We start from the raw sequence: 22,542 nt of genomic DNA, 5'->3' as shown, positions 1-22,542 counted from the left end.
AGTTCATAGCACTAACTGCCCACTTAAAGAAAACAGAGAAAGCACACATTGGAGACTTAACAGCCCACCTGAAAGCTCTAGAAAAAAAAAGAAGCAGACTCACCTAGAAGGGGTAGAAGACTGGAAATAATCAAACTGAGGGCTGAAATCAACAAAATAGAGACACAGAAAACAATTGAAAGAATCAATGAATCAAAAAGCTGGTTCCTGGAGAAAATCAACAAGATTGATAAACCCCTATCCAAACTAATCAAACGGCAGAGAGAGAATTTGCAAATTAATAAGATCAGAAATGAAAAGGGAGACATAACCACAGACACAGAGGAAATTCAGAGAATCATTAGATCTTACTACAAAGGCCTGTATGCCACAAAACTGGAAAATGTAAAAGAAATGGACGCTTTTTTAGATAAATACCATTTACCAAAGTTAAACCAGGACCAGGTGAACAACCTAAATAGACCGGTTAGTCGTGAAGAATTAGAAGCTGTTATCAAAAACCTCCCTTCCAAAAAAAGTCCAGGACCAGATGGTTTCAATGCAGAATTCTACCAGAACTTCCAAGAAGACCTAATACCTATTCTCCTTAATGTATTTCACAATATAGAAACAGAAGAGTCATTGCCAAATTCCTTTTATGAAGCTACAGTAACTCTGATACCAAAACCACACAAAGACACAACCAAGAAAGAGAATTACAGGCCAATCTCACTCATGAACATCGACGCAAAAATCCTCAACAAAATTCTGGCAAACCGAATCCAAGAACACATTAGAAAAATTATCCATTATGATCAAGTAGGCTTCATACCAGAGATGCAGGGCTGGTTTAACATACGCAAATCTATCAATGTAATCCATCATATAAATAAACTGAAAGAAAAAAACCATATGATCGTTTCATTAGATGCTGAAAAAGCATTTGACAAAATTCAACATCCCTTTATGATAAAAGTCTTGGAGAGATTAGGGATACAAGGGTCATACCTAAATATAATTAAAGCTATATACAGCAAGCCGACAGCTAATATCAAATTAAATGGAGAGAAACTTAAAGCCATCCCACTAAAATCAGGAACACGCCAAGGCTGTCCACTCTCTCCATACCTCTTCAATATAGTTCTCGAAGTTTTAGCAATAGCAATAAGACAACATAAGGGGATAAAGGGGATTCAAATTGGAAAGGAAGAAGTTAAACTTGCATTATTTGCAGATGATATGATAGTGTACATGAGCGACCCCAAAAACTCCTCCAAAGAACTCCTACAGCTGATAAACGCCTTTAGTAATGTGGCAGGATACAAGATCAACTCCAAAAAATCAGTCGCCCTCTTATACACAAAGGATCTGGAAGCAGAGAGAGAAATAAGAGAATCATCACCTTTCACGATAGCCACAAACAGCATAAAATATCTTGGGGTAACTCTAACCAAGGAAGTGAAAGATCTATTTGACAAAAACTTTAAGGCATTGAAGAAAGAAATTGAAGAGGATACCAGAAAATGGAAGGATCTCCCTTGCTCTTGGATTGGGAGAATCAACATAGTAAAAATGGCAATTCTACCAAGGGCAATTTATAGATTCAATGCAATCCCCATTAAAATCCCATCAAAATTCTTCACAGATCTTGAAAGGACAATAATCAACTTTATATGGAGAAACAAAAAACCCAGGATAGCCAAAACAATCTTATACAATAAAGGAACTTCTGGAGGCATTACCATCCCTGACTTCAAACTCTATTACAGAGCTACAGTAATGAAAACAGCGTGGTACTGGCATAAAAACAGAGAAGTCGACCAATGGAATCGTATAGAAGACCCGGATTTTAACCCACAAACCTATGAACAACTGATTTTTGATAAAGGAGCTAAAAGTATACAATGGAAGAAAGAAAGCATCTTCAACAAATGGTGCTGGCACAATTGGATGTCAACCTGTAGAAGAATGAAAATAGACCCATATCTATCACCATGCACAAAACTCAAGTCCAAATGGATCAAAGACCTCAATATCAATCTGAACACACTGAACCTGATAGAAGAGAAAATGGGAAGTACCCTACAACATATGGGCACTGGAGATCGCTTCCTATGTATAACCCCAGCAGCACAGACATTAAGGACAACATTGAATAAATGGGACCTCCTGAAACTGAGAAGCTTCTGTAAAGCAAAGGACACTGTCATTAAGACAAAAAGGCAGCCTACTGACTGGGAGAAGATCTTCACCAACCCCGCAACAGACAAAGGTCTGATCTCCAAAATATATAAAGAACTCAAGAAACTAGACTTTAAAAGGATAATTAACCCAATTAAAAAATGGGGCACTGAACTGAACAGAGAATTCTCAACAGAAGAAGTTAAAATGGCCAAAAGATACTTAAGGTCATGCTCAACCTCCTTAGCGATCAGAGAAATGCAAATCAAAACAACTTTGAGATATCATCTTACACCTGTCAGAATGGCTAAAATCAAAAACACCAAGGATAGCCTTTGCTGGAGAGGTTGTGGAGAAAGGGGTACCCTCATCCATTGCTGGTGGGACTGCAAACTTGTGCAACCACTTTGGAAATCAGTGTGGCGGTTTCTCAGAAAAATTGGGATCAACCTACCCCTGGACCCAGCAATACCACTCTTGGGAATATACCCAAGAGATGCCCTATCATATGACAAAAGCATTTGTCCAACTATGTTCATAGCAGCATTATTTGTAATAGCCAGAACCTGGAAGCAACCTAGATGCCCTTCAATGGAAGAATGGATGAAGAAAGTGTGGAATATATACACATTAGAGTACTACTCTGCGGTAAAAAACAATGACTTCTCGAATTTTGCATGCAAATGGATGGAAATAGAAAATACGATCCTTAGTGAGGTAACCCAGACCCAAAAAGAAGAACATGGGATGTACTCACTCATAATTGGTTTCTAGCCATGGATAGGGGCCACTGAGTCTATAATTTGTGATCCTAAAGAAGCTAAACAAGAGGGTAAACCCAAGGGAAAACATATAGATATCCTCCCAGCTATGGGAAATAGTCATGACTGATGGGCAAAAAATTGGAATCTTGGGGGTGGGGTGGGATGGGGATGAGGGGTGATGGGGAGAGAAAAGTGTGAAGGAGAGGATGAGGGGAACTGGGGGAATCGGGGTGAATGGGGATAAAGAAAGGTTGGATAGGGGAGCAGGGAAACTCATACCTTAGGTAAGGGAGCCACCTAAGGGGTGACAAGAGACTTGAACTTGGAATGGCTACCAGATGCCCAGGGCAATGTCCCCAGTTAGTTCATTGGGGCACCTGAGGATAGGGAACCTGAAATGAACCTATCCTATAATCTTACTGATGAATATCTTGCATATCGCCATAGAACCTTCATCTAGCGATGGATGGAGATAGAGCCAGAGACCCACACTGGAGCACCGGACTGAGCTCCCAAGGTTATAATGAGGAGCAGAAGGAGAGAGAACATGAACAAGGAAGTCAGGACCATGAGGGGTGCACCCAACCACTGAGACAGTGGGGCCGATCTATTGGGAGCTCACCAAGGTCAGCTGGACTGCTACTGAAAAAAACATGGGATAAAACCGGACTCTCGGAATGTGGCGGACAATGAGAGCTGACGAGAGGCCAAGGAGAATGGCACAGGAACTTTCATCTGGCGATGGATCGAGAGAGAGACAGAGACCCAATTTGGATCAACCGTCTGAGCTCTTAAGGTCCAAATGAAGAGCAGAAGGAGGGAGAACATGAGCAAGGAAATCAGGACCACGAGGCGTGCACCCACCCACAGTGACAGTGGAACTGATCTATTGGGAGCTCTCCAAGGCCAGCTGGACTGGGACTGAATAAGCATGGGTTGAAACTGGACTCTCTGAACATGGCGGACAATGAAGGCTGATGAGAAGCCAAGGACAATGGCACTAGGTTTCGATCCTAATACATGAACTGGCTTTGTGGGAGCTTAGCCTGTTTTGATGCTCACCTTCCTGGGCCTGGATGGAAGTGGGAGGACCTTGGTCTTCCTGTAGGGCAGGGAATTTGGACTGCTCTTCAGTAGCGAGAGGGAGGGGGAATGGACTGGGGGGAGGAGAAGAGGAGTGGGGATAGGGGAGGGGAGAGGGGGGAGGGGGCAATGTGTGGGAGGAGGGGAGGGAAATGGGAAACGGGGAGCAGTTGGAAATTTTAATTAAAAAAGAATAAAAAAAAAATATATAATAAAAAAAAAAAAAAAAAAAAAAAAAAAAACACTGTTTTTTATCTTAACTCTATTATTACACATGAATGCTTTTCTAGTAAACATAGAAAGGACTTCAAGACTTCAAAAGTAAGACTAAAAGAAACTTAAGTACTTTTAAGATATAAACAAAATATATACTAAACAAGATATACACTCTATAAGATCATCTAACAGATAGTAAGACACGTGACAGTGAAGTCTCATTTCCTAAATATCCACAATCAAACTGATGTATTTCCAAATCTTCAAGGAGATGTAACATAACAGACGTAAATACACTCTGTAATACACATTGAGCTACAGGGACCTGAGAGGAAGAAGCACTCATCTTGCTTTGCTTGGCTCAATTTATGGGTCCCTGTCTTTTAAGTAGTGTTCTTTATAGAGGGAAAGGATCGTTCTTATATTTCTGCCATGAAATTATTCAAACATAAGTCCCTTTTCTTTGATACTGATTACCACACAACCTTAGTCTGGTTAGTAACTTGGCTTCCTAAGTTCTTAGATACACGAAGAGTATGCTGGAGTTTTCAACCTGAAAATTCTCATCCCCAGAAAGAATTACCTTCTATTCCAACATAAACTGGCATTCTAATGTGTACATTCTAATGCATACATCATTCTCCTGTTTCCTTTCATATGGACTGGGTTCCTGAAGTCTGAGCACACATGAATAGAACAATACATTTAAGCACTTTAGGTTGGAAATAGGAATCTGTCAAGTTCTCCTCCACCCTCCCACTCTGTGCCCCCAGCCCACACTTTTTTTCGTAGTACTCTGAATATAATCCAGAACCTTGCATACTAGGCAAGTGCTCTACCAAGACCCAGCCACTTGGCAGTCGCTCCTTCTCACTGACAGGTGTTAACAGTCATCTCTTGTTTTTTATTCCTGTCCTTATCCTGCCTCTAAAAATAGAAAAGGGGCAGGGACAGCAGGGTTTTTGTTGTTGTTTTTCTAGTAAAATATATTTGCTAAACCAAACTTAGTCTTTTACCACTAGGTCACTGAAAAGTAATTGTATTATTTCTTTAAAAAGTCTGCTTTCCCCTACCCCCTCCCAATCTTTTTTTTTTTTTTTTCCGAGACAGGGTTTCTCTGTGGTTTTGGAGCCTGTCCTGGAACTAGCTCTTGTAGACCAGGCTGGTCTCGAACTCACAGAGATCCGCCTGCCTCTGCCTCCCAAGTGCTGGGATTAAAGGCGTGCGCCACCACTGCCCGGCTCCCAATCTGTCTTTAAACCTGGAACGGCAGTGCACACTTGTCATCTCAACATTCAGAGGGCCGAGACAGGAGTTCAAGGCCAGCCACGTACAGCAATTGTCTGTTTCAAAGACAGAAACAAAAGTTGCTCTTTTATACCCAAAGCGTTTGACCTTACAGGCGATACACTTAATTCTCCTTATGCTTGCATTTAAAAGGGAAAACATCCGTCAGCCATCACATTCTCAGTTCGTTTAAAATGATGTCTATCAACCCTAAATCCTCTGGGCAGAATTCTCTTAGGACTGTGATGGCAAGAACTTGCACCACAACTGAAACTGTCTAGCGATCTCCGTCTCCAGGAGACTGAAAGACTGCAGAGACGCTGGATGATCCTACTGGGAGACTGGAGAAGTGCAGGTGAGTCCCACAGAGGATACCTTAGAACGATCTGAAGCACTTCGTCTAATGCAAAGTGGTTAGTTAGCTATATAGGGAAGGTACAGATTCTACACATCTTTAAGAAAACTAACAGAAGCCTTTAACACTCCACAGCCATCAGGCCACGAGAGGAAAAGGAAGCATGGAAGAGGAAGGCGGGACAAGGAAGATCCCCAAAGACTAGGAATATTTTTTTTTACATAAGAAAAAAGAAGAAGAAAGAAAAAAGGAAAGTACTCTGTCTATAAGACCCACGTCTTATTGATTGGGTTCTCCTGTACTGATGAGTAGTTTGCTGGAAGAAAGAATCTCACTCAGGAGTACAGAGTAAACGCTTACAATGGTAACCAACCCTGCAGAACATGTCGCCTCTGTGCCTGCTCCGGTACAGACTCTTCCTCAGGCTCATGTGCACACGGGCAACACTCGGCCAAAGCCTGCACCACGGGATAAAAGCAAAACGGAAAATACCTGAGTCCCAGGAATAACACCTGCAATGACAGGAGGAGGAGCCACGGAAAACTGGAACCGGGACAAGAATCTCACTTGCGCTGGTCAAACCTCAACTCTTACGGGTGGGGCGGGAAACTTCCGCCCCGAGCAGGGAAGCGTCATTTCCGTTTAAGGTCTTGACCCCGCCTCACCGCTCTGGCAGCGTTCCAACATTCCGACTTCCTCTTCCAGGCGTCTTGGGCCACGGCTTCGCTCCCTATGTAGACTACACGACCCAGAATGCACCTCGGGAGGTTGATTTCCGGGTCAAGAGGTCCGAGCTGGGTGCATCACCATGGAAGCGCTCGGTTTGGTCACGTGGTGGCCCTGGTTACGCCGGGTGGCGGCTGTGGGGTCCCGGGCACAGGCGGGGGCCATTTTGCCGGAGGCTGGCTCCGGGAGTGGAGGGCCCGAGCGGCCTGGCAGCTGACCGGAGCCGTTCCTCGCCATCTCTGCACCTCGGGCCTCGGAGAGGAGCTGGAAGGCTGGGCTTCATCCAGCCCTCCCGAGACGGCGATGGTTCCCTCCAGCCGTCGCTACCCGACGACCCTCCATGGCGGCCGCGCCTTCCGAGCTGCTCCTGCCGCCGCCCCTTGCAGCCGTGGGTTCCTATCGCCTCCCGAGCCGCAGTCGTCCTTCCGCTCCAGGGACTGATGGGCGTCGAGCTGGGGGCACAATGAGAGGCGAGAAAAACTACTACTGCCGCGGGGCTGCCGGGGATCACGGCTCCTGCCCCTCGACGCCGTCGCCTCTGACCTCGACCCTGCTCTTGCCGGCGGAGGCCGTGTCCAGTAGCTGGTCGGGGCCCGGGAGTGGGCTGTCGGGAGGAGATGAGGAGGAGACGCGGCTCCTTCAACTCCTGCGCACCGCCCCGGATCCCTCCGAGGCGTTCCAAGCTTTGCAGGCTGCCTTACCGCGGCGGGGCGGCCGGCTCGGCTTTCCCCGCCGCAAGGAAGCCTTGTATCGGGCGCTCGGCCGAGTGCTGGTGGAAGGCGGGAGTGATGAGAAGAGGCTCTGCTTGCAGCTCCTCTCGGACGTTCTTCGGGGCCAGGGGGAGGCAGGTCAGCTGGAAGAGGCCTTTAGTTTAGCGCTTTTGCCCCAACTAGTTGTCTCGTTACGAGAAGATAATCCAGCCCTACGGAAGGATGCGCTACAGATCCTGCATATATGTCTGAGGCGCAGTTCCGGCCAAGTACTTAGAACGCTTATACAAGGCCTGGAGAGTCCAGATGCCCGGCTTAGAGCATCCACCGCGCTGTTGCTCCCTGTCTTGCTTACTCCTGAGGATTTATTGCTGGGCTTGGATCTCACTGAAGTAATAATATCTCTGGCCCGAAAGCTTGGCGATCAAGAGATGGAAGAAGAATCAGAGACAGCATTCTCCACACTTCAACAAATTGGGGAACGGCTTGGTCAAGAGAGGTTTCAATCCTACATCTCTCGTCTGCCCTCTGCTCTCCGGAGGCACTACAATCGCCGCCTGGAGTCCCAGTTTGGAAGTCAGGTTCCTTATTATTTGGAGCTTGAAACCTCTGGGTTTTCCGAAGATCCTGCCCCTTGTATAGCGACTTTTTCCAATAGCAATCTGAAATTCGGGATTATTCCTCAGGAGCTGCACGCGAGATTGCTGGATCAGGAAGACTATAAGAACAGGACTCAGGCTGTTGAAGAACTAAAACAGCTGCTGGGAAAATTTAACCCAAGTTCTACCCCTCATTCTAGTCTTGTTGGTTTCATTAGCCTATTGTATAATTTGTTAGACGATTCCAATTTCAAAGTGGTCCATGGCACACTTCAAGTTCTGCATTTGCTGGTTATTCGCCTGGGGGAGCAGGTCCAACAGTTCTTGGGACCAGTTATAGCAGCTTCTGTGAAAGTGCTGGCCGACAACAAGTTGGTGATCAAGCAGGAATACATGAAGATCTTTCTAAAGCTAATGAAAGAAGTAGGCCCTCAGCAGGTGCTCTGTTTGCTCCTGGAAAATCTTAAACATAAACATTCCAGGGTCAGAGAGGAAGTAGTGAACATTTGCATCTGTTCCCTCCTGACCTATCCCAGTGAGGATTTTGACTTACCCAAACTGTCTTTTGATCTTGCTCCAGCTCTTGTCGATAGCAAACGCAGGGTACGCCAGGCAGCTCTAGAAGCCTTTGCTGTTTTGGCGTCATCAATGGGCTCAGGGAAAACCAATGTCCTTTTTAAAGCTGTAGATACTGTTGAATTGCAAGATAACGGAGATGGAGTGATGAACGCCGTGCAGGCCAGATTGGCTAGAAAGACTCTGCCACGGCTAACAGAGCAGGGATTTGTGGAGTATGCCAGCCTCATGCCATCTTCTGCCCAGGGTAGGTCCAGCCGTTTGGCACATGGTGCAGATACAGACTGGCTTATGTCTGGAAACAGAACTCAGAGTGCACACTGTTACTGTGGTGACCACACGAGGGACAGCATGCAGCTGTATGGATCCTACAGCCCAACGATCTGTACCCGAAGGGTCTTAAGTGCTGGGAAAGGGAAAAATAAATTACCATGGGAAAACGAGCAGCCTGGAGAAAACCAGACCTCCGATTCAAAGGACACTAAAGATACAGAGCAGGTATGCTTAATTTTCTTGAGTTGAAAATGAAAGAATTTACAATTAAAATTTTGAATTAAGTGCTGATACGGACATCCATTATAATGGTACGAGTTATGTAAGTCCATTTGATAGGGTTCCTTCTTGGTTAAATTTGAGGATGAATATGATAGGGACAATAAATGGTTTCAATTATGGCTTATTTTCATCATGTCACTCAGTCATACAACAGACACCAAATACCTAGTACATACTGGATGATGAACTAATTCCAGTGCCAAGTGGTTTCTGGAGAAGGTTGCAAACTGGCAGTTCACCTGTCCGTTAAGTGCTAGACTAGAAATACAGAGTGCTGTGGAAAGCCGGCGCAAGGAGAATAATCCCACTAGAGCAAATCAAAAAAGCCTCCTGGGTTCTGACCTTTGAACTCAGGTTCCTGTCCCTGAAAAGTTTTTATTTTAAAATTTACAAATCTACATGTAAATTTAGGGTAAGTGACTACTCATGTTCCTGCTCTTTATTTGCCTGTTAACATCTTGCAATATTTGCTCCCTATTTTATGAACCGTTTGATAGTAAATAGCACAAATTTTGATTTTCATTCCTTAATATTTTGACATAATCCCCTAAAATAAGTTATTTTATAACTGTATTGCTGTGCTTCAGAATATTAATAGTAATTGAATAGTATATAGCTTTTATTTAAATTTCTTTATCTGTTCCCAAACTGTGTTGTTTATTTTTTATTTTGCTTTTATCATCAAGATCCAGTCATGGATGTTGTGACTATTGTCTTTTTATCTAGTGTTATGTCCCTGCTTGTTTGTGGGATTTGTATGTTTTTCCATGGCTGGCCCCTTTTCTTCCCAAAGGCTGGGGCAATTGTTATCTGATTGTTTCTGTATGATTAGACTGAAGATAAAAATTCTTAGCAAATATATTATCTAAGTAATGGATACCACACAGTGGGATTGCCCCACCTTGAGGAACACATCATTTTGTCATTTGATCTAAACTGACAACAAGATCCAATATAAAGGTATATTTTCCCTGTTACTGTAGATGTTACATTGAGACCCTACAAATACCTCAACAATGTTTTATTCATTGTTTTTGACATCCAGTAAGTATTTTTACTTCTATTAGTTATTGCATTGAGGGCTACAAAGAGTGTAATTAAAGACAAAAAGCATTTCTTCTGTATTTGTTGCCTAAAATTCTTTTTTATGTGTAATTATTTTAATCTATCTTTAATTTTTGCTTCTTAAAATTGAGTTTGTTTTTGTTAAAAGATTTCTCTCTCTCTCTCTTTGTCTCTGTGTGTGTGTGTGTGTACATGTATGTTCATGTGTGTACATGCCTGTGGAAACCAGAAGAGGGTATCAGATTTGGTGGAGCTAGAGAAGTTATAGGATTCATTGACTGGCGGTGTAAGTGCTGGGGATAGAACTCTATCCTCTGTAAAAGCAGCAAGAGCCCTGAACTGCTGAACCTTCTTTCCAACCCCAAATTAAGTTTTTAAAAATTTATTTGCAATTCAATTTTTTATTGAAAATCTTTTTCATACAATATATTCTGATCAAGGTTTCTCCTCTCCAACTCCTCCCAGCTCCCTACCCACCCAGATCTACAGTTTTTCTCCCAGTAGGAAATAAACAAGAAGCATTTAAAAAATAACAATCCAGAATAGGACAAAATAAATAAACAGGAAAAAAAAAAGCCAAAGAAAAAGCACAAGAAACACTCGAACACATATCAAAAACCATAACATATAAGCAAAAGATGTAAGGTTTAAAAAAAAATACTCAGACAAAGTACTATGGGATAAAACCTGTCCAAAATACCATTTAGTTCATTTTGTGTTGGTCATCAAGTTAAGGTTTTTGACGCTAAAATACCCATGTTTGACCAATGACTGGCTCCTGCGATCTTTGGGCATGACTAGTATTTGAGTATTTTCTTAAGTACCAAGGTTTACCTGGTATTTTTCTAGTTTCACACTGGAATCTGCTGTTTTTTTTTTCCCGTAGGATCCTAATATTGGCAATATTACTATTTCAAAACCAAATTCTGCATATGGTTTCACTCAGTACTAATTCTTGCTATTACAGATCAGTCCTTCAGTGGGGAGAACCAAGAAGTATCTTCTTTAAAACAAGCTCCTAAATAATCCCAATTGAATTGGGCCGTGCGGGTTCTTTGCCATTTTCTTTTATTCCGTATTTAGTCTTCCTTCTTTTGTAACCAAGAGCCTAACTTCCAACATCATTGTAAATGAAGTTCAAGATTTCTTTGTGATTCTTTTTGTTGTTTTTTTGGTTTGGTTTGGTTTGTTTGGTGTTATTTTTTGTTTTTTTCCTCCAAGAGATAGGGTCTCTGTTGTTCTGACTGTCCTAGAACTTATTATATAAACCAGGCTGGCCTTGAACTCACAAAGATCCACTTCCTGAATTTTGGTATTAAAGGCATATGTCTAGGTCCATAGTTATTTGTGTACTTTGAATTGTCACATAGTTTTATTAAGACTCTTCAAAGAGTTGGAGATGTAGCTCAGTGACACAATGTTTGCCTGACATGGCCCCTGGTTTCTTCTCCAGCACTACAAAAATGAAATAAAAGCAAAAACCTAACAACCAATAAAACTTTAAATAATCTTATTCTTTGGCAGAGCAAATACTGATGCTCCTTATGATGGATTTATACCCCAGTAGCCTTCTCGTAACTTGAAAATTTTATAAATATCTGGCCTACTGAACGTCATAGCTTAGAGGCCTGGTAAACTGTGGAGAAGAGGGTATTTCTGCTTATGACCCTGGGGCTAACTTGGTACTGGTCAGCATTGCAAGGAAGGACCAAAATTTTTTTTTTTTTTTTTTTTTTTTGGTTTTTTTTTTTTTTTTTTCGAGACAGGGTTTCTCTGTGGCTTTGGAGCCTGTCCTGGAACTAGCTCCATAGACCAGGCTGGTCTCGAACTCACAGAGATCCGCCTGACTCGGCCTCCCGAGTGCTGGGATTAAAGGCGTGCGCCACCATCGCCCGGCCAAGGACCAAAATTTAAAGTACTGCTTCTAATGAGTGCATATTGCTTTTGCACCACCATAAAATAAAAATTGTAAGTCAGGGATTTACAGCTTGCATAATGCATTTTGACATTTAGACTTGCTGCCACACGCAGCACTGAGGCGGATGGAACTGACCTCTAGGTGTTGTCATTTCTCGCCTGTTCTCCCAAAGGGTTGTATTTAGTTATTTAGTTGTCGCGGTGCTGGGGTTGAACCTAGGGCCTTAATATACTAGGTACGCATTCTGTTAGGCTGTATGTCCAGTTCGTCTTTTTTGTTTGCTTGATTTTTGTACTGAGGATTGAACTCAGGGCTTGTACTTGCTAGGCCAGTACTTTGTTGCTAAGCCAAATTTCCTGGCCCTCCAATTCCGAAATGTATAGGTTGCTTTGAAAATAGTTTTCAGATTTATATAGTCTGTTTATATGATTACTGCCATGTTTTATAAACATGAACTGGCAGTAGTTAACTTTCTGTAAGAATTGTTCTTAGGGCTGCTTGCCCTGTGTCTAAGATGTCTAAGATGTTTAATGAGTATATTAAGATTCTGTTCTGGTGCTCGCTTCGGCAGCACATGTACTAAATTAGGAACATACAGAGAAGATTAGCATGGCCCTGCGCGAGGATGACACGCAGATCTGTGAGGTGGTCCATATTTTTTTCTCTTGCTCAGCTTAGATATAGTAGGGAGGGCCTTGGTTCTGCCTCAAAGCAATGTGCTATACTTTGTTGACTTCCCCTGGGAAACCTTACCCTCTTGGAGGAGTGGATGGGGATGGGGTGGGGTAGGAAGGTAGAGGCAGCAGGAGGCTGGAATGGAGTAGACTGGGATTGATATGTAAAATGAGAAAACATTGTTTTTTAAAAAAAAATAAACTAAAAAGAAATAAGTGCTAAAGAGAAATAAGTGTTAAAAAGTGGATTCTGTTCTGGCTGGGTATGGTGTGGTGGCACATTCCTATAATACTAGCACTTAGGAGGTGAGGCAGGCGGTCTTTGACTACGTAGTGAATTGAAGGCCAAACAGGGCTACAGGACATCTATATCAAAATGCTAATACTAATAATAAAATGGTTCTGGTGCTGATCATAACAACAGAAATCAGAAAATGAGTACATTTCTGAAATGCTAGTTTGGATGAATTTACATTGAAAGCTTCTGTGGTGAAACTGAAATTTATCATAGTAATCAAGTTGTGGATATGTATTCAGAAATGCCTGTAGAAATCCATTGTAAGTTATGTAAAATGAGGACATGGACTAAATAGATACGCATTTGAAAATGTACATATTTTAAAAGTGTACATATGTATTTTTATTGTTACTGTTTGTTTTTAGAGCAGAGTTAGGATGGTAGCCGCAATGGAAAGTGCAGGTGATTAATAGACCTGGATGGAGGTGGGTGGTCCTTGGACCTCCCACAGGGCAGAGAAACCTGCTTGCTCTTTGGGCTGAGGAGGAAGGAAGACTTGATTGGGGGAGGGGGAGGGAATGGGAGGTGGTGGCGGGGAAGAGGCAGAAATCTTTAATAATTAAATTAATTAATTAATAAAAAAAAAAAAGAAAGTGCAGGTGATTTGTGAATTCCCTGCCCACACTTAAATAGCCTGCTTAGAATGTTGACAAATGTCCTTTGTGAGCTTGAGAAGAATACCTAATCTTTTGCTTGATGAAATTATCTGTAGCTGTTAATTATATCCAGTTCGTTCATGTTGTTGAGTTCAGTAGTGCTTTCTGCTTTGTTCCATAGGATCTGTCCATATTTCTGATACAGGTATGATGAAGTCTCCAACTGTAATACTAGATTCATTTATTTCTCTGTGCAGTTTTGCTCATATTTCCATCACATAACTTGACACTATGTAATTAAAGATGATGTTAGATGATTTTATTTTCTTGGAGTATTGATCCCAAGTATATTATCATATAGTATTCCTTTTATGGCTAATAATTTTTTTTTTGCTCTGAAGTTCACTCTGTCTGAAATTAACACAGTCTTGTCTGATTTCCTTTTTAAAATTTTATTTGTATGAGTATTTTGCCAGTATGTATGATGTGTACCACACATGCATACATTGCTCCTGGGGGCCAGAAGAGGGTGTTGTTGGATCCTCTGAACCTGGAGTTTTAGACAGTATGAACTGCCAGTCAGATGCTGGGAATCTAACCCCTGACCTCTGGAAGAGCAGCCAGTCAGTGCTCTCAACTGCTGAGCCATCTCTCCAGTCCCATGCTGCTTTCTTTTCATTCATAGTAGCATAATATATCTTTATACTTTTACTTAATGTGTATCCATTAGTATATTTAAAATTGCTTTCTTGTAGAAAATAGAGTGTTGTGTTTTGCTTTTATTTTACTCAGACAACTTTTAAATTGTTTCTTTTGTGTGAGTATGGTATATGTATGATCTATATGCTGTGTGTGTATGCAGGAGCTATCTGTTATGTACTTTATGACTCTGCCTCATTCCTTTCAGACAGGGTCTCTGAAAATAGCCAGCAATCTTCAGAGTCTCTTGTCTCTGTCCCTGAAGCACTGGGGTTACCAACATACGCTCAGTCATGCTCTATTTTTTTTTAATGTGTGTTCTGGAGATTTGAACTCTGGACCTCCTGCTTGCACATAAATGCTCTTAACTGCTGGGCCCTCTCCATAGCTCATCTTGTGTTTTAATTGGTATAGATTACACCATTAACACTTAATGTGATGGATTAGTATATACCATATGTTTTATTTGTTGCTTATCTTTTGATTTCTTCCTTAACATTTTTTGTCTTTTGTAGATTTAATTGGGAATTGTTATGATTCTGTTTTCTTCTTTTTCAAAGCATATCAATTGCTCTTCAATTTTTTCCTTCCCTTCCTTCCTTCCTTCCTTCCTTTCTTCCTTCCTTCCTTCCTTCCTTCCTTCCTTCCTTCCTTCCTTTCTTTCTTTTCTCTTTTATTTATTCTCTATATTTTATGCTTGTTTGTTTTCTTCTAACTGTGGTTTTGCCTTAGAGTTTGTAGTATGCATTTACAGACATGATAAATAGAAATATTAATAGTATTGTTTGGAGTTGTTCTTGGAGCAACTAAGAACAAGAAAAATAGGAGCTGAAGATATGATTCAAAGCTTAAGCACACTTGCTGCTCTTTTAGAAGACCTGGGTTCAGTTCCCAGCACCCACATAGTGGCTCACAAGCATTTGTAATACCCTCTTTCGACCTCTCTGTACAACATATGCATTCATGGTGTAAAGATATACATGCAGACCAAACACCCACACACATAAAATAGAAATTTGAGAAAAGAATAAAGGAAATTTTTATTATACCTCATTAATTGTTTTTCTAGTGTACTTTGTGTCTGTCAATCTGTCTGCCTGTCTCCATCTGTGTGTGTGTGTGTGTCTGTGTCCACATGCGCACACTTGCATGTGTATGTCAAGGACTTAACCTATTGAATTTTCTTTTTATATGAAGAACTCTTAACATTTGTTGTAACACAAGGTCTTATTGGGAGTTTGCCTCAATTTCTATCTGTCTGTGGATGTCTTTTTGTCCTTTTTGTGGGTGATTTCCCAAGATTCAGAGTTCTAGGTTGGTGGTGTTTTGTTGATTTTCCCTTCCTGTTTCTTGGCATTGTATTTTGCTCTCTTTCTTCTCACTTCCATGATTTCCAAGGAGTTGGATGTGATTTTTACCCGGGTCTGTGTAAATCACGTGTTTTTTCTCTCCTCCTCCTCCTGCAGTGTTCTTTGTCTTTGATTCTCTGTTCTATAGCTGGAAAATGATATGCTCACACATAGTTTCTGTGGCATTTATCTGCATTGGTGTTCTGTGAGCTTTGTGGATTTGTGATTGGGTTTCTGACATTAATTTAGGGACATTCTCAGCCATTATTTTCTCACTTTGCTCTTTTTTATATGTTTGTTGCTCCTTTTATAGTTTCCCACAGTTTTGCATATTCTGTATATTCTTTTTTACTCTTTTTTCCCCTTTCAGCGCTTTCATTTTAAAGTTGCTGTTGTCTAGACCATGTAAAGCACACACTGATGACATTCCCACTTCTCTCAATGTTTTTTGTCTTACTTTCTTTACTTTCTCACAATTGCCAAATTTCAGTTTATATTAACATGTTCTTGCATTTTTGTCTGCTTTCTCCTTTATAGCCTCTTACATGTTAATTATAGGTTTCCTTTTTTTCTGTTTGAATCATGGTCTAATTATTCCAGCCTTGTTGCCATATTTGATGCTGGTCTAATGCTTGTTCGTTTTCTTCTAACTGTGATGTTTTTCTTACTAGGTTTGGTTTGGTTTAGGATTCTTTTGTTTTGTTTTTTGTTTTAGTGTGCCTTATAAGTTTTGGTTGAGAGTTGACTTTGGTGTATTAGAGAAAAAGTAAGTGGTAAGTGCTGTTAAAGTGTGGGGGAAGTGTTCGTTAGTCCTGTAATGAGAACTTGGGGATACCTGTGCTCTGGATTCCGAGATTCACCTAAGCCTTCAGCTTTCCAGCCAGTTGTGTAGCAGAGGTTACCCAGAGGGAACTGTCACTGACCAGTTCCCTTCTGTTGGGTCACCAGGTGCTGGGGACTTCAGCACATCAGCTTTGCTTAAAAGGAAAAGCTGCTCCTCGGGGCAGGCCTAGTTAAGCTCTGTGTATTGCAAAATAATTGGTAATATTTTCTCTTTCCTTGCCAGAAACACTAAACTTTTTCCTTTACTATGCAGTGTGAAGTCATGATAGAGTTCCTGGAGGGAAACTCAGAGAGGAGCAGGGACTCCGCTGTGAATTGCTCCTGCCCCTAGAGTTTTAGCTTGTCCCAGTTGCTGGTATTGAGCCGCTAGCAATTTGTTAATTAACAGTTCTTTTCCCTATTCTACCTCTGTCTGCCTCACAGCTATCTGCTTAGAAGTTTCGCCTGTTGGTTGTAATTCTGAGTATCTACCTGTTTGCTGCCATTTGACTTTGAATGGATATCTCTGGTGGATTGAAAATGAGTCTGCTTGACTTTGAATGAATATCTCTGGTGGATTGAAACCACGTTTTGAATGGTGTTAGAATTTCTCAATTCCTTACACACATAAGTCAGACTCCTTACATCTGTGTGTGTGATGTGTGTGTCCATGCTTTTGTTGTTGTGTGTCTGTAGTACTGTGATTGTATGTAGAGTCTCACACGCATGGTAGGAAACTGTACTGTTCTTTTCTGTATCCTCAGCCCTCCTTGACACTGTATCAATTTTCACAGTTAATAATGTAATTACAAAGTTTATGTAACACAAATAATAAATACCCAGAGTCAGATATTGGGGTTCAACCTGAAAACCAGATAAGCAAAGCAGCCAAGCCACTAGAGAGGTCTCACCACTACCAAGGCTTGGTGACTTCAGACTAAGCAGCCTAAGCCTCTCTTTCCTCGTATTTTATATTCCCTCTAGTGCATTAGAAGTGTGTGACTCCCTAGGACTGGGATTAACGGTGTGAGGCACCACCACCTGGATTTGTTTCTGCATTGATCTTGTGTTGCCCAGGGTGACCTTGAACTCTACGAGCCACCCACCTCTACCTCTCTCCTGAGATTAAAGGTGTGTGCTACCACTGCCTGACCTCTAGTGGTTAAGCTTTGCCCTTCTGATATTCAGGCAAGCTTTATGTATTAAAACAAATAAAATATCACTATAAGTTTAAAGTCAATCATAATTACTTCATTAGTTTAATATAAAAAAGTTCCTAATCCCAGCACTCGGGAGGCAGAGGCAGGCGGATCTCTGTGAGTTCGAGACCAGCCTGGTCTGCAGAGCTAGTTCCAGGACAGGCTCCAAAGCCACAGAGAAACTCTGTCTCGAAAAAACCAAAAAAAAGAAAAAAAAAAAAAGTTCCTATTTTTTTAATAGATGGATACAGTTTTGCTTCAAATCTGTAATAGAATTAGTTTAAGTTGTAAGTTTCAAGGCATTCATGAAAGGAAAAGTTGGAATAAATTTCTAAAAACCATTAATGATTATTCATAGATGTAACACCTGATGTGTGTGTGTGTGTATGTGTGTTTGTGTATCCTGGTTGTCATTAAAACTGCCTTTGTGCTTAACAAATGCTTTTAAATGTGTCATTAATTTGATGAGTGTTTATTTAGCTCTTTTAGCTCTTTTTAATATGCCAATCATTAATGATGTGATAAGACACCATGAAATCATAATTTAATTTAAAAATTTTAAAGATCAATTAGATGCTCATTGGAGTGCTTCAGTATAAGCCGATTTTTTGTTTGTTTTGTTTATGAGAATTAGCACGTGTTGAGATTTGACAAGTGAAAGATGGATGCAAGAAATTCTATAAAGGATATACTGATAAATTGCTGAAATAAAATGAAGAAAGGATGGCAATAGCTCTACAATTGAACAAGAGGGACTAAAGGCATATTAGACCTGTGAATGGCCATAGATGGCCCCAAAGTTCTGGTGAAGGAAGAGCCTATACTAGTTATGTTCAACACTGCTAGGAAGCCTGAAAAGAATGAAACGGACAGCTCTGGAAGCCATGCAGTGAGACCGTCCCTGAAGCCCAGCTGATGGGTTCCCTATCGAGAGGCATATAGAGTAACAGAGTGCTAGCGACTGCATTAGTTACTTTTCTGTTGCTGTACAAACACCAGGACCAATGACAGCAGTTTATTTAGGCTGACAGTTGCAGAATGGGCATCCATGATGGTGGGGGAGACATGGAGACAGGCTGCCAGAGCAGAAAGCTTTAACCCTAAAGCATAAAGCAGAGAACACAAACTGGAATGAAATCTTAAAACAACCAGGCGCTGGGGGCCCAGGCCTTTAATCCCAGCACTCGGGAGGCAGAGGCAGGCGGATCTCCGTGAATTCGAGGCCAGCCTGAGACAAGAGGTAGTTCCAGGACAGGAACCAAAGCTACAGAGAAACCCTGTCTCAAAAAACAGGAAGGAAGGAAGGAAGGAAGGAAGGAAGGAAGGAAGGAAGGAAGGAAGGAAGGAAGGAAGGAAGGAAGGAAGGAAGGTAGGTAGGTAGGTAGGTAGGTAGGTAGGTAGGTAGGTAGGTAGAAAGATAGATTAAAACATACTTCTTCCAGCAAGGCCATACCTCCTAAGCCTCTGCAAACACCACCAGCTGGGCCTCATTCAGACACTACAAAGATCAGCTCTTGCTCATTTAAGGAATAGTAATAGATGAAACCAGTAAGACAAAGCTTGCTAATACCTCAAAGCTGAAAGAGAAGCAAAGCAAGGTTCTAGAGCAAAGTGCAAGACAGATAAGGAATGAGCCATCCTATTGAATGTACGACACTCTGAAGCAGGTGTAACAGTCCTTAGCGTCCTGGAACTAGCTCTTGTAGACCAGGCTGACCTCGAACTCAAAGAACTTTGTCTGCCTCTGCCTCCCAAGTGCTGGGATTAAAGGTGTGCACCAACAGTGCCCAGCTCTTTAATATCTCTTACTCATTTTTTTTTTATTTTTTGGTTTTTTTGAGATAAGGTTCATCTCTGTAACAGCTCTGACTGTCCTAGAACTCACTTTGTATGCCAAGCTGGCTGAACTCAAGAGAGCTGCTTGTGTCTGCCTCCCAAGTGCTGGTATTAAAGATGTGCATAACCACTGCCCAACTCTTTTTATAAAAATTGTATATATTCACATAAAAAATTTGCAGAATAGGAAAAAATAATTTTTTTTTGCAATCTCACTGTTTAAAGAGATTTTCATGTAGTCAATATTTGAGATTTTTTTGTTGTTGTTTGTTTGTTTTTTGAGATAGGCTTTCTCTGTATAACAACTCTGGCTGTCCTGGAACTTACTTTGTAGACCAGGCTGACCTCCAACTTCCCGAGATCCAACTGCCTTTGCTTCCCAAGTGCTGGGATTAAAGGCGTTATTTGTTATTGTTTTAATTTGTATATGAAGGTCAGGTCTTATTTTCATAAATGAAAGTGTACCCCTTTAGAAAATGTTGTATTTGTCTAAGTGTATTGCCTGTGCCTATGTATGTGCATGTGTGGTTCCTCTGCAGAGGTAAGCAGAGACTACTGGAACTGGACTTATAGTTGTGAGCTGCCATGTGTGTGCTGGGATAGCAGTGAGAACATTTAACCATCAAGACACTTCAGCCTCCAAGTGTGCAGCCTTTCATGTACTTTATTATGAACGTTTTTTTCTTTAACATCAGATAATACGTACTAGGAGGCCAGTGGCTATGGATAGTAGTATATTTAATGTCATAGTCTGTTTAACTGATCTTTTTTCAGAGTTTAGAGTTTAAAATTTTAGTTTGTTTTTGTAGAACTCAGAGAATTACCATTTTTAGTTTCTTAGTGAATTATCTTTGCCTTGACATATAAACTGGTAATAACTTTCTTGTTATATTCTGACTTAACATCATAATTATGTAGTTACCAGGTGGATTTTTTTTTTTTTTTTTTTTTTTTTTTGGTTTTTCGAGACAGGGTTTCTCTGTGGTTTTGGTTCCTGTCCTGGAACTAGCTCTGTAGACCAGGCTGGTCTCGAACTCACAGAGATCCGCCTGCCTCTGCCTCTCGAGTGCTGGGATTAAAGGCGTGCGCCACCATCGCCTGGCTCAGGTGGATTTTTTTTAATGAAAATAGAAAATTTATATATTTAAAGATCATTTTGACATGGAAAAGAGCCTTTTCATATAGTATAGGAAGTAGAGTATTTAAAGTTAAAAGCATGAAATGAATACTGAGGAAACAGGCGGTTAGCCTTGAGCAGGCGTCTGTCTTTCTGACCATGTTCCAGGACAAGCTGGAGTTTATAGACCCTTTAAAGCAGTCCCACTCAGTGCTGTTCTTCCTGGTAGTTAACATAACACATCATGATGCCGTTCTCCTTGGTAATGGCCAGACAATATGATGGTGGTAGGAACTGTTTTTGTTTTGATTTTTAATACTATTTCATTTTAATCTTATTTCTTTTTTAAAAAAAATTACATTTATTAGTTTATGTGTGTGACAGTATGCCACAGTGAGAGCATGTGGTGGTCAGAGGACAACTTGAAGGAGTTGGTTTTCTGCTTCCTCCATGTGAGGGTCAAACTCAGGTCATCAGCAAGCACTGAGCCATTTCTCCAGCCCGTGGTGTTGGGTTTATAACAGTACTAACCACAGTACTTTTCCCTCTGTGACAGCTAACAGAAATGTCAAGCAACAAGTACTATGAGGACATAGTAGGATGGGTTTATTGCTGCTTACCTTTGAATAAGAAAGCCCTGATATAAAGGACAGAGTGGAGAATCAACTCTAAATTCAGCAGGTAGACTCTGTGGTTAGCACTGCAGATATTAAGTATGAAAGGTGCAGAAAATTTAATCTCTGCATTTATATGTGATGTACATGTTTGTTATGTCTTATTGATTGTATCTATTACATTCCCTTGCTTCTCTATAGCAAGGGGTGTGTGTGTGTTTTGAAGTTAAGGAAAAGATGGGCTTTAGTTTACTGTTAGCAAATTTTAATGTATGTATGAATTGCCTCAGGATCTTGTTCAAGACATAGATTCTGGAGCCAGCTAAGTGACTCAGTGGGTAGAGGCACTTGCCACCAAGCCTAATGACTTGAGTTGGGTATCCACAACCTATTTGATGCAAGAGGAGTACTGACTGTATTATTGTGTGAATAGGAAAAACTCTTCCTGTTAGGTGTGGTGGCACATTCCTATTGTTCTTGAATTTCACATGTTGAAACAAGATTGTGAATTATAAGCAAGCATGGACTAATAGGCAAATTTGAGGTCATCCTCTATAAACCAATCAGTAAATAACAGACTTGGTAATGTATTTATAGCTAGGTTAATAGAGTGCCTGCCTAGAATGCATGAGATTCTGAATTTAATCTCCAGTGCTTCAAAAATTGGGTTTGCTGGCTTCTACCTGTAATGTCAACATTTGGAAGTTAGAGGCAGAAAAATCAGCAATTTAGGTCATCTTTGACTATGTAGGAATTTGAGTCCATCCTGGGCTATGATACCTGATCTCAAATCTTCCAAAACAAGCCACTTTGGTATTAGAGTTTGTCAAAATCATGAACAGCCTGAAAGTTATTGGTGTAAATATTAGAGTATTGTCAGTAAGTAGTTTCTTTTTAAAATTCTAGGATTCTCTTTAAATGAAATTTTTATTTTTAATGCTGTTAAAAAAAACATGAAAATTATAATTATGTTAATGGAATAGAGAACTTCTTGTTCTCTCTGATGGGGAAGCTTTAAAAAAAAAGAAAGAAAGAAAGAAAAAGAATCAGCCTGAATGTAGAAGAGTATTAAGTTTGGAAAGGTAATGGGGAGGAGGATGAGTAAAAGAAGTTGAAATTAATGTAAAAATTATTGTAAAGGAATCTTTACTGGAGCTGGGCAGTAGTGGCACACACCTTTAATCCCAGCATTGTGAGGCAGAGGCAGGCATATCTCTGTGAGTTCGAGGCCAGCCTCAACTATAAGAGCTGGTTCCAGGACAGGATCCAAAGCTACAGAGAAACCCTGTCTTGAAAAACAAAAGCAACAAGAACAACAATAAAG

The 22,542-nt window shown here is 41.0% G+C and overlaps 2 protein-coding genes and 1 non-coding gene across 4 annotated transcripts in view; 2 read left to right on the top strand and 1 right to left on the bottom strand.

Moving 5' to 3' along the window:
* Positions 1-6,477, bottom strand: part of Klhl28 (kelch like family member 28) — a 33,081-nt gene extending 26,604 nt beyond the window's left edge. The window contains exon 1 of the mRNA XM_057782885.1: positions 6,358-6,477. The gene's annotated coding sequence lies outside the window, so the exon portion shown is untranslated. The remainder of the gene's footprint in view (positions 1-6,357) is intronic.
* A 244-nt stretch (positions 6,478-6,721) lies between these two features.
* Positions 6,722-22,542, top strand: part of Togaram1 (TOG array regulator of axonemal microtubules 1) — a 64,595-nt gene continuing 48,774 nt past the window's right edge. For both annotated transcript variants that reach the window (XM_057782758.1, XM_057782757.1), the window contains exon 1: positions 6,722-8,974. In XM_057782758.1, coding sequence (XP_057638741.1) covers positions 6,932-8,974 — 2,043 coding nt within the window. In that variant the 5' untranslated portion in view covers positions 6,722-6,931. The remainder of the gene's footprint in view (positions 8,975-22,542) is intronic.
* On the top strand, positions 12,570-12,674 carry LOC130883261 (U6 spliceosomal RNA). Its single transcript, XR_009057947.1, has one exon. It is a non-coding gene; the product is annotated as a U6 spliceosomal RNA (small nuclear RNA).

The sequence above is a fragment of the Chionomys nivalis genome, chromosome 10, assembly GCF_950005125.1.
Source record: "Chionomys nivalis chromosome 10, mChiNiv1.1, whole genome shotgun sequence".
NCBI classification, from domain to species: Eukaryota; Metazoa; Chordata; class Mammalia; order Rodentia; family Cricetidae; genus Chionomys; species Chionomys nivalis.
This window is presented reverse-complemented; position numbering and strand designations above follow the sequence as displayed.